This window comes from Solanum verrucosum, unplaced genomic scaffold (genome assembly GCF_900185275.1).
Source record: "Solanum verrucosum unplaced genomic scaffold, falcon-dt-bn FXZP01000261.1, whole genome shotgun sequence".
NCBI lineage: Eukaryota > Viridiplantae > Streptophyta > Magnoliopsida > Solanales > Solanaceae > Solanum > Solanum verrucosum.
In genome coordinates this window covers 9,313,367-9,325,484 of record NW_026019969.1, presented here as the reverse complement: position 1 = coordinate 9,325,484, position 12,118 = coordinate 9,313,367, and the positions used below count along the sequence as shown (strand labels likewise).

The 12,118-nt window shown below is 34.8% G+C and overlaps 2 protein-coding genes across 2 annotated transcripts; one reads left to right on the top strand and one right to left on the bottom strand.

Annotated features, from left to right (window-relative positions):
* Positions 1–1,463: 1,463 nt before the first annotated feature.
* Positions 1,464–2,540, top strand: LOC125816344 (uncharacterized). Its single transcript, XM_049495938.1, has 2 exons — positions 1,464–1,847; positions 1,926–2,540. Exons 1-2 carry the CDS (start codon positions 1,485–1,487, stop codon positions 2,532–2,534), a joined length of 972 nt encoding a protein of 323 aa, XP_049351895.1. The 5' UTR covers positions 1,464–1,484; the 3' UTR covers positions 2,535–2,540.
* Positions 2,541–5,586: 3,046 nt separating this feature from the next.
* On the bottom strand, positions 5,587–10,884 carry LOC125816327 (serine hydroxymethyltransferase 7-like). The gene is made up of 4 exons (XM_049495917.1): positions 9,599–10,884; positions 8,161–8,566; positions 6,279–6,380; positions 5,587–6,192 (listed from the first exon to the last, which is right to left on the bottom strand). Exons 1-4 carry the CDS (start codon positions 10,649–10,651, stop codon positions 5,969–5,971), a joined length of 1,785 nt encoding a protein of 594 aa, XP_049351874.1. The 5' UTR covers positions 10,652–10,884; the 3' UTR covers positions 5,587–5,968.
* Between the last annotated feature and the right edge of the window lie 1,234 nt (positions 10,885–12,118).

Sequence of the window (12,118 nt, the reverse complement as noted above, 5' to 3'; positions counted from 1 at the left end):
CTTCCCCATCATACAGCTAAATAAATTATCAAAAGAATAATTATCAATTAAATTAAATGGAGAAAAAGGTGAAAGAGAAAAAGAAGCACTCAATTCCAAGATTGAACCAAATCAAAATTGAAGGATGAGAAGACATAAGAATAAGAAGTATCTCAGTCAAAGTAGTCAAACTTTTACAGCCCAAGGAAACGAAATCTAGGGCCTCATAGAATAAAGAGCTACTATAATATATTGTATAAATTATAGGAATCATAAGTATTAAATAATATCCTATCCCTTCTAGTTTTTTATTTATTAAAAATTCCTTAAAAATGATGTTTACGGGATACATTAGATTTGATACATTCCACATAGCGGGATACATAGCGTTGTGCACGTGATACATTAGGTTTGATACATTCTACATAGCGGGATACATAGCATTGTGCATGGGATACATGCGGGATACATAGCGTTGTGCATGGGATACATAACGTTTGATACATTCCACATAGCAGGATACATAGCGTTGTGCACGGGATACATGCGGGATACATAGGTAAATAAGGGATTTTTGAAATTTTTGAAATAAGTAGGAATAAATGGATATTAAAGTAAGTAAATGAGTGTAGTAAAGTAACTTGTCCTAATATATTTAATAATACAACAACAAATAATAATTATGTCTTAATCTCAATAAAATTGATAATATAAATCTTATTTCTTCATTCAAGCTCATATTATGTAATCAACACATTAAGAAATATTAACTACTCCTATATAAGCTTATTTAGATTGTTAGGAGAGGCGGAACTGTAAATTCAATTTTATGAGTTATGGACTTCATATCAACGACTTCAAGTGGTAATAACTAGATTCTAAATGTAATAATTGAACATATACAATGAATTTCTTAAAAACTAATACATTGTTTGAGCAAATTATACTAAGTTCAGCCTAATTTGTATCTGGACTTCTAGTTTCGTCTCTGATTACCAGTTCTTAGTCTGAATTAAGGAGGAGGGTTGTGATAGAGTGACAACCAGCACAAAACTTGTCAATTTGTGATGAATAATCATATTTAAGAATAAAAAGTGAAAAATGAAAAATTAAAGATTTCTCTCTAATTATCATTTTTATGTGCAGACCCCCTTTTTGATTCTTGATTCTTAAAAAGTCCTGCAGACTAAATCTTTATGAATAGGAAAGTGTAATGCCTTAGGCCAACTCATGAACTTGTCATGTTTGCTTTTTTTTTTCATTTGGACTGAGAAATTCCCCCTTTTTTTAATTTTTCCTTTGCCTTTTTCTCCTTTGCAGCATTTCTCTGCTTCCTTTAAATAATGAATATGGCAGATTCTCCAATCATCTCCTCCACTCTGTAGGAAACACACATAATTGCACCCAACAACCAAATCCTTTTCACTATATAGACAGACTCCTCTTATCTCACTTCAAAATATATTCATCACCTTTTCTTCTCTTGAAAAAAAAAAAAAAACTTCATGATGAGTCATTCTTCATCTACAACTTCTGTTAATGGATTCTACAACTTCTTAACTAGAGGACTTGACAATCTTGATCACTTATTCCTATCTCAAAACTTCATGTCTTTTCATTTTCTTCAACATGTTTTGTCATCTTTAAGGTCTTTTCATTCCCAATTAACATTACTAGTCCAAAAGTTACATTTGCCTGTTGGAGAAAAATGGCTTGATGAGTATATGGATGAAAGTTCAAGGCTTTGGGAAGCTTGCCATGTTCTTAAATCAGCAATCACAAGCATGGAGAATTATTACACTGCTGGTGCTAATTTTGCTTCTTCTCTTGATGATCACCACATTTTAAATCCCCTGCTTTCCCGCCAGGTTGTGTGTTTTATATCGATCATTTTTTTTTGTGTTAAGTTGTAATCTTTAATAGTTCTAATTTCTTCTTGATTGCAGGTTATTCGAGCGATAAATCGATGTCAGAGGGAAATAGTAGGACTTGAAGAAGAGAACAAGAGCTTAATGGAAACAAGAATGCAAGATTTATCATTGAATTTCGACGAAAATGTTCTGATAGGATCAAAATTCAATGGATTTAGTGGGTTCAGAGGAGTGCTTTATGCAATGAAGAATGTTAGTTCATTGCTTTTGGTTATTTTACTAAGTGGACTTGTATATTGTTGGCCACAAACAAGTTTTTACCAAAATGGTAGTCATGAAGGGAACATGGTTTTTGGTTCATCTTTTATGGTTTCAACTTCAAGATTGTATCAAAGAGTTGCAGCAGAGGTGAATCAGGCTGAAGGACAACTCCCAGGGATCCTACTTTTCGAGTATCGAAGAGCAAGAGTAGCCATGGCTGAGCTGAAAATTGAACTAGAAAGAGCTAAAGAATGTGGAGTAGTATTGTCACAAGTTGACATCCATGATAAGATTGAAAATTTGAAAGATTGCTTTGGAATGTTGAAATGTGGGGCAGAAAGCATCATTGGCCAACTTGATGACTTCTTTGATGAAATAGTTGAAGGAAGAAAGAAACTTTTGGACTTGTGCACTCATAGGTAATTTAAAGACACATATGTGCCTTAATTAGGAGATGCTAGAAATGTAACAATAACTTAGTGGGGTAGTTTTTTTTACATCTTTAAAATGTCATTTTCCCTATTTTGCAGCTAAAGTTTAGTCTTGAAAAACTTTAGGAGGAAGTTTTCTCTGTCAAGTAATGCATGAATATTATTATCCTCAAGGGAAAAAAATAAATAAAAAACCAGAATGTGATTCTTCCTTTGAATAAAAGTAGACATTATAAACAAGAAGAATATGTTGGATAAAGATAGCTTCAATGAAAAATAAAAAGAATTATAAAAAAAATATCCACTCAAAATGTAGATTCTTCTCTTTTATCATCAATATAACTGCATCAAAGATAAGAATTGTCTGTTCTTGTTTTACTGACAAATGCCAGCAGTCACTTCAGTGGGAATAACATAAGAAGATTGATAAGAATCACAATTATCATATATATGTATACTACTTACACTTTAATCACATATAGAATATTGTGTATTTATTTAACTCCCAATTCATACCCCACACATAAATGTTATATCACCTATGACCTGTTACATGTCCTTACACTTTAACTAGGAATTTTGTTACTATGGTTAGACCTCACTTGAGTTGGGGCATTCTATGATCAAAGACGAATTTTCATAATTTAAACTTGTTGTGTTCTTAGTATTGAACACATTTAGCAAGTTCACGTATGTAACTATGCCATGTGTCGAGAATATTAGGTTTAGTTGAATCTCTAATAAGCTCCATCAACATGTATCTATAAATATGTCAATTATTTTACCATTACATCCAAAATGTCCTCTCTCTTTATAAATTACCAAAAAAAAAAATGAAAGATCCCCCCCCCCCCCCCAACCTCCCCTCACTCTCTCCTGCATCATTGATTTACAATGATGATTATGATTACAATTCGACTACTTAAAGGTTATTTATTCCCCAACCATACAAAGATGAAGATACATAAATGATTATCCCAACTAACATAATAAATACTTGTTCAAAGGCAACATTTTGATGTGTTGAGGAAACATAGGAGTTGAAAGAATAATTTATTATACTACTATGTTTTAGTAGGTGTTGTCTTAACAAACAAACAAAAAATTGAATTTTTATAATAGACAGGTTAGCTAGGTTTAGGTTTACTGAAATTAGAAGATGCTCTTCTGTCAATTGGAAAAGAATGTGATACCACCTAAATATAAAGTAAATAAAAAGGAATGATGCTTCCTGCCCACATGACACAACTATTTTGTAGAAAATGACAGCTTCTTAATAATGTTAATAACACACATTAGATACATCTTTTTAACTTTCTTTGTTGGTTATAATCACAGCCAACAATCCCCTTTTTCTTGCAATTAAGTTTTGTCTAATTCTCATTAAAACTTGATGTTTTTGAACCTTGATTAATTAAGGATCTTAAAAGTTAAAAAAATCTTTGATTTATTAAACAGCCTAAAAGTTGATGTTGGGAAGAAAAAAAAAAGGTACTTTTTAGCTTTTCTGATAAGGCAATTCAACGATTTTCTTTTTAAAAACGAGACAGCTAACATGACTAGTACAAATTCAAACAGGAAAATAGCAGAAACAGCTCGCAAAAGGTACTGAAAAATAGTTTGCTAATTTTGGTCATAAGAGGTGTCCGTTTAGTTTAATTTTGGTTACAACCCTATATTTAAAATTCCTTGTCCAGGGACATATAAAGTAAGTATCCGAAGAGTGATAATTGAATTTCACATAGTAGAAATTTTATTGAGAATCATTCATGAGTTGTATTAGTAAATTACTAATGATTCTAGTAGTGAAAAAAGTAATGGAGAAGTGGGCGGAGACAGAGGAAGAGAAGGATCATGAGATTCCTGGCTGCTAGCATTCATCTCTTTTTCTTTCTTTTAACTGTGGAAGCTTTTGTCTGATTCCCAGAAAAGGATGTCTATTTTTTCAAGGAAGCAAACAATGAGAAGAGTACATTGTAGCATGTTGTTGTTGTTGTTATTATGTTACTAGTATTAGTATAGTCGAATAAATGATGATTAGTAGAAAACAAGCAGCTACCTCTCTGTGGCTGCTGTCAACAGAGTCTATACTCATTTTCTTGTATCCTACCTCTGACATGTCATCTGTTCCCTGTGGCTGTGAAAATTGTGATTTTCTTCTCTAATTATTATCCTCCTTTTCTTCTTTACAACTTGCAACTCAGACTTGTTCCTTTCAACTATCCAAATCATGATTCTGGTTTCCCAACTTTTCACGTCTTTTCCCAATATCTCCAACCCCCAAACAACTTTCTTTCTGCACTTGCTATAACCTTATTGGACACACTTTTAAACAAAGTTGCTACACCTGGTCGAAATGTACTCTAATGTTTTGGCATCTTAACTGTGCCAACTCCATTCTTAGCATTAGGTTACCTTGAGTAGAATGCAATCTTCTCAGAGGCAAGGAACGGCAAATGACCTGAACACCTACTAAATATTCTACTCTTATCAGCTCTTTCATATAATAAACACATTCAATAAATCCACAAAGTACTGAACCTGATTAACCCTGAGGGGTAGCTCAGCTGGTAAAGGCCTGGGACAAAGTCCTTCAGGTCGCCGGTTCGAGCCCCAGCAGGGCCACTGGAGGCATTACAAACCGGCCGCGTCTCCAGGGCCCCGTGGAACTAACCGTGGTGGACCCGCCTTGAAACAGCGGGACCCGGTGGGTACAGCTAGTCGGGTTCGCAAAGCGACGCCCGGAAACCACGGTAAAAAAAAAAAAAAAAAAAAAAAAGTACTGAACCTGATTATAATAGAGACTGAAACTGCTGCTAATCTAAGGCACTCCAACAGTAGCTCTAGCAAGACGACTCATCAACACTTAAAATGGAAGGGGAACAACATAAATTAAAGATATTAACACTCAACACTTAACTTTAAATTTAAGACATTATTTCAAACCTTCCCTTTCATTTTCCTTCGTTTCTTTTTTAATCAGGTTTACGTACAATCAACCTTGTAACCTCTTCAATGAGAGAACTATAGAGTATATACAAGTTGAATATTAAAGATATAATAATATAGTTACAGCCAAGAATAATGAGACCCAAAATGAGTGTATTTAAAATAGCTATAGGAGAATGAATCAGGTCCCCCTGTGACATAACACTATTTAATTTACCAAAACCCTTGACAAAAAAAACTGACACAGACCATTACTTCAATTTACCATGGCAATAGATAAGGATGCAAAACACTCCATTGTGGCATATCATAAGTTAATCCAGGCTTGCTAAGCTCAAGGGAAACGTGAACACATCATATAAGCCTACTCAATCACTAACCACAAGTTGGGTGCACCGCTGTTCTCCCTATCCACAACAAAGGTTGGTCAACAAAAAAAGAAAGAATTCCTCCACCAGAACAAGATTTCCAGCTAGATTATACTTCAAACCCAGGCATTGCAAAGAGGGATGCAAAATTTTCAACACGTGTTCGTAACTCAATAACATCTTTATTGTTCTCAATGCCTTTCAGAAAACCCTTAGCGAGCTTTCCATGTTCTCTCTGTATCGAATTTGTAATCTGTGCTGCCTTGAGGAGGAAATCTGCCATCGTATCAAAATCACTCTCTATACAGCCTCGTGATGTCATAGCAGGGGTCCCTGCAGTCAGAACAAGAAAAATTGATTACGCAAACAGCATTTCAACTCCTAAAATTTGATATATGTGCCTCCATATCCAAACTTACCGATCCTCACACCTCCAGGAGTAATACTTCCATTATCATCAAAGACCATTACTTTGTTGAGAGTGATGTGACACAACTCGCAGACCTTCTCAAAATTCTTACCTGCAACATAGAAGTACAAAGATCATCACCAATACATTCAAAACCCGCAAAGCAAGTCAGCAACTGCAATTCTAATCATATTGAAATAGGAACATCCTGTCCCAGAATCACAAGCAATAGAATTGGCACGGGATGATCAGTTTATTTTTGAAGTGTACAAGTAAATTAATCAATGCCTATAATACCCTAGCTGAGCAAGTGTTGTTAAAGGCCTATTCTAGGCACATCGCCACATTTATGGCCCGCTTCAAACAAATAACTGTAGATGACAGTGATAGATTGATTGTCAAAAAATTTTATGGATGGACATTAATAATTGGGAATAACAAATTAGAAATTTAACACAAGTAATCACCAATATGAATTTGAAAATAGCTTACAAGTCAGAAATCCAACATTATTTTTAACGTGATTGGCATAGTTTTTCTTTTCATATTACACGCTGCCTTCACAAAAGTTGGTTTTTTTTAATTTCACATTGCTGGTAAACACAAGGAAACCTTATAAACCTTTTCGTCTTTGATAATATTGAGTTGTGCTGGGTTATGCTAGGAGTTAACTCTCCTTGATACCTACATCACAGGCATTGAACAATAGTAAATGCTTTGTCTTATACATAGAAACACTCTACTTTCAGACTGTGTCGGCAACTATGCTGGGACTTAACTCTCTGGGAAAACCGACCTCACATGCCATTTAACAATTGTAGATGCTTTTCATGTCAAAAGAATATTTGCAAAGATTACAAATATTTTTTAATAACAATTATAAGCTAAAATTACTACTATTTATCTTTAGCACATTGGTGTCCATGATCCTTATCTCATGTTATTGCCATGTTAACTGCAACCAACTAACTCTCAAATTTAAAATACATGTCTCCATGTTCTGTTCATAATGCTAGAGATAGGACAACACTCAAGTAGTAAGAACTGCACAAAAACAAAACTGGTGCCTCCCACACGATCTCCATTTCTCAACAATTTGACTGTTCTTTTAGTAATCAACTCAAAACTTAAACAAGACATTCAATTGAGCGGGACGGAATCAATATATGACAAGCAGCCAAGACATCTCACCACAAGTAAGATTTGGGCGGATTAATTGCCTCTTGACAATCATCAGACTTTTAAAGAAATCTCGAGACCAAACCTAATGAGATATACTGCCAAACTTGGATAAATGTTGATCCCAAGGTCATAGAATTTACTAACTTCATCGAAGAAGAAATGTACAATTCAGTAGCAAAACTGATAAAGAAGTCAAGTGCGAAACCGGTGCTAGGGAATTGACAGTAAATGATAGGAATAAAACATGAACGAAGAAGAGATGGATGATTTTTTTAATGAAGCGGGAGAAGAGATGAATAATGACCCAGTGCCTATGACCAGAAATGTCAATTGCCTTACAAAGACTAGACTGGTTTCTTATTTTTGTTTTCAGCAGTATCTTAGTCGACTGTAATGGAACTGTCACAAAGCAAGCATATAGCTGACCTAACTATTTAATGCTGGAGGCTTAGTTGATTGATAGTATCCTACTCCACTGCCCCTTAATTTTCCAATTCATTCTTAAAAGAAATATCCAAATAGACAGGGAGAGGAAAATTATGGTATAAGCCACAAGAAATAAGCAGATTTCATCAATGTATTTCACCAAAGACAAAAATAGTTACCATATTTTAAAAAAAAAAACAAAAAAAATGTTCACCAGAGACAAATGACATAACTCAATGAACAAAAGAGACTGTGGCAAGAGGTATAACAGAAAAGATTTCTACCTGTTAACCCAAGATTTCTTAGATCCCACAATATCATGTGATTGTCAGTCCCTCCAGTAACCAGTCTGCAGTTTCTTCTCAATAAAGCCGCTGCCAACGCCTGAGCATTTCTCTTAACTTGTTGCATATAAGCCTTGTAATCAGGAGTAGCCACTTGCTTCAATGCTATGGCGAGGGCAGCAATATGGTTGTTGTGTGGCCCTCCTTGCAGTGCAGGAAAAACAGCAAAGTTTATCTTTTCCTCAAAATCATACTTATCACTGCCATCACCTTGATTCAAGAGCAGACCTCTCTTTCTTGGCTTTGAACTTTTCCTATAAAAGATAATACCTCCCCTGGGACCTCGAAGACTTTTGTGAGTTGTTGAAGTAACTATATCACAATAATCAAACGGACTCGTGCATTCCTGCAGCAAAAACCATGCCACAGATTAGCAAGTTTGTGGATTACAAATGCAATAAAAGGACAAATTACAAATTAACTCTGATAGGATTAGAGAGGAAATAATTCATACAGCAAATAGCAGGCAGGGCTTAAGGCATGAAATGACACCAAAACATTTACTCATGAAGCAAGATTGACTAAGGGTGACATGTCTTACAGATTCCCGCAATACTCCCCCCTTAGACATCCTATCTTTCCATTAAAAACTATACCAAACTGTAAAAGCTTTTATTTCTCCAGAAAGTCAAATATATATATATAATATTCTAACAAAGTGAACTCAGGAGCAAACTCAAAAATAAAAATCAGTTGACCCTTTATCACACTAAATCCCTTCAGACGGAGTGGTAACAGATTCAAAAATTCACGGCCGTAACAAGGATAATTATAGCTCAGTTACTTTAATTGGAGACAACACCAATACCCCCAAGGGTATAAATACACATGCGCGCGTGCACACACCACACAAAAAAAAACATGAATTCAATGGCATATAGTAACATACTGAAATCAACAAGCAAGCATTATCTTAAGACCTCAAAATTGAGTGGCACATGATCGTTTTGCAGTCAAATTGCCTATTAATTCATACAGCATATGAAAAAATGACACTATAGCTAGAACAATAATCCACAAACTAATCATGAATTAAAAAGGGCAAAAAATTTCAATCAGATAACTTACACATTAAGCAAGTGATGCCAATAAAGGTACCATAAGGGAAACTTGCTTCAGTAAGCTCGCTGTTTTTTTTTTTTTGAAGGGGTATATAAGAATCAGTAAACTCTAGTTAGTTGGCCTAATTAAATAGCTAAAATTCAAAGGCTTCTATACGTGGAAGTAACTGGACAGAAGCAAATGTTATTGGGTTGATCCTTCTTGCTTTCAAACAAAACATCAGCAGTAAGCACTTCAGTCATTAAGAAGAAATTTAAACTGATGCATGAATGAAATGAATGAGCATAAAAAATAATCAGAAAGCTTGAAAGATTACCTTTGCAGCAATCAGACCACTAATTTGTGCCATATCACACAACAAAACCGCACCACATTTGTCAGCAATCTGTCTAAACTTTGCATAATCCCATTCCCGGGGATACGAACTCCCCCCACATATAAGTATCTTGGGACGGAAATCAAGAGCCCTTTCCTCGAGCTTATCAAAATCTACATACCCAGTTTGGGGGTCAACCTTGTAAGACAGAGACTCAAAGAAAATTGAAGCCCCTGAAACTCTCCTCCCATTAGGAAGATAATACCCGTGACTTGTGTTTCCACCAGATGGTGTATCCAATCCCATTATACGATCACCAGGCAGTAATAAGCCTGTATAAACTGCAAAGTTTGCTGAAGTACATGAATATGGTTGCACATTCACACCCCAATTCTCCGGGTCAAGTCCAAAAGCAGTTAATGCACGCTTACAACATAATGTCTCAATTTCATCTATAAACTGATTACCACCATAATACCTTGCACCCGGTGCTCCTTCAGAATACTTATTTGTTAAATGGCTCCCTAAAGCCTCCATCACAGCCTTGCATACAAAATTTTCAGAAGCAATCAGTTCAATCCCTTTGTACTGCCTCTGCTTCTCCTTCTCCATAATCTCAAATATATCCGGGTCAGCTGCCTGTAAACCCTGATTACCCCAAGCCCTAACCGCATTTCTTCGCGATTCAAGCCCTAGCAAATTCTCATTAGAACTCGTAGCCCTAAAACTCTTCGAAGAGGAAGAAGACGAAGTCGCATCAGTATCTCTCTTCCGCTTAATACACATGGAATGCCCTAAAATTCGAAACTCCTCGACATCCCTCTCCTCATCCGCACTCTCTCCCCCCTCCTTCCCATTCTCCTTCGTTTGTTTATCCATCAGTTGAAGTGGAACCGGCGTAACCGGATACGATTGGTCCTTAACCCTAGAATCGATCTGAAAAGCAATCGAATCATCGACGATATGAGACCGATTGGGTGCGGTCATCACCGGTGAGACATGAGTAATAAACCCTAACGACAGATTACTCGATTGAGATTGACTCAAATCCATCACAATTTGCAACAAACAAATCAAAAGTCTAACAATTCACAAATGAAAACAAAGATATAACCCTAACCCGTCGGAAAATTAAGGACAGCAACAACAGTAACAAGAGCAGAAGCAGCAGCAGCGGCGGCAACAGTCGGAATAGCAGTTCCGGTAGAATCGCATCGTCCAGATGAAAACCCAAATAGTTCAAAGATTTTTGTTGCTTTGTGAATGATATTTGTATAAACAAAGAGAGAAGGTAAACAAAGGGGTGATAGAAATTCGTGGGGTTTTTTTGACGAAGACGGGAAAAATTCGAGGGGATGTACCTGGACGAAATTTGGCCCTATGATGCCGGTGACTAGGCTGTCAGTTTAACAAAATCCTTCATCTTGCGGGTTTTGCCTTTGTGTTCAATAAAGACTCCCAAGAAATTGGAATGTAGACGATTATCAACGACAGATTCGTTTGGGCCTCATTTCATGGGCCGAATTGTGAGCCTAATAAAGAAGTTGGACAAAGTGCCCATTTTAGGCATGCTTTCAAATTGTTTCACTTTTATTTTATTTTTAATTTAAATCTCATTTTGAAAACGCTTTTTCAAGATTAAGGTTTAGAGTCTATCAGAAATAATACACTTTTATATTGTCGCTATTGTTATGCTCAAATAATCTCTCTCGCAGGAGCATTACTTATATATTACTTCCAAGTTGTCTTTATTTTATTAGTAAATTTATTAGTAAATTGCATATGAGAAACATAATAAAAAATTGTTAACTCAAGTCAAAGAGTACTATGTTTTTTACTCTCAATTCGAAATTAATTAAGCATATGCATATATCGTATGGAAGTGAACAAGCCAATTTTTTCCTATTAAACTCAAAATTTTAGATCTTTAGAAAACTCTAAGAAAATCTTCAAGAATGTATTTTCAAAGATATTTCAAAGTTTAAAAAAAAAAATTGAAATTTGGGTAAATTTATTTGTCAATTTGAATCTTCAAGTAATTATTATTGTGGTCATTACCAATCAGACTTGAAACATGATTTTAAAAATAATAATTATACCTTCCACATGCAATAAAGTTTCAATTGGTTATCGGTGATTTGTTTTTAAACGTACAACTTAGAAAATGTGAGAAAGGAAAAGTTAGGTCCTAGATATTGATGATCATAAAAAAAAAATTCATATTAAATGCTTCATTTGATTAATTTTCGATCTCTTAAGTTCTTTTTTTATTTTAAAAAATAAGGATGGATTCAAGATTTAAAATAAATTAATGTACTTTAGTATATATATATTTCTAATTTTATATGTTGTACACGTGTTACATTAGAAAGAACAATATATATGTTGAATTCACTTTAATGTTACTCCGTTTTACTTTCACTTTGAAGTCAATTTAACTAATTTTTGAAGCTAATAACTAGATTAACTTATGAAAATATTTAGAATTATAAGTTGCAAATTCTCATGTCAATGTATAGT

Coding starts and splice junctions, on each gene's coding strand:
- LOC125816344 (XM_049495938.1), top strand. CDS start 1,485: ATGATGAGTCATTCTTCATCTACAACTTCTGTTAATGGATTCTACAAC. Junction 1,848..1,925: donor ATCCCCTGCTTTCCCGCCAG/GTTGTGTGTTTT, acceptor TCTTGATTGCAG/GTTATTCGAGCGATAAATCG.
- LOC125816327 (XM_049495917.1), bottom strand. CDS start 10,651: ATGGATTTGAGTCAATCTCAATCGAGTAATCTGTCGTTAGGGTTTATT. Junction 8,567..9,598: donor GTGGTCTGATTGCTGCAAAG/GTAATCTTTCAA, acceptor TTTTTGCTGCAG/GAATGCACGAGTCCGTTTGA. Junction 6,381..8,160: donor AAGAAATCTTGGGTTAACAG/GTAGAAATCTTT, acceptor TCTATGTTGCAG/GTAAGAATTTTGAGAAGGTC.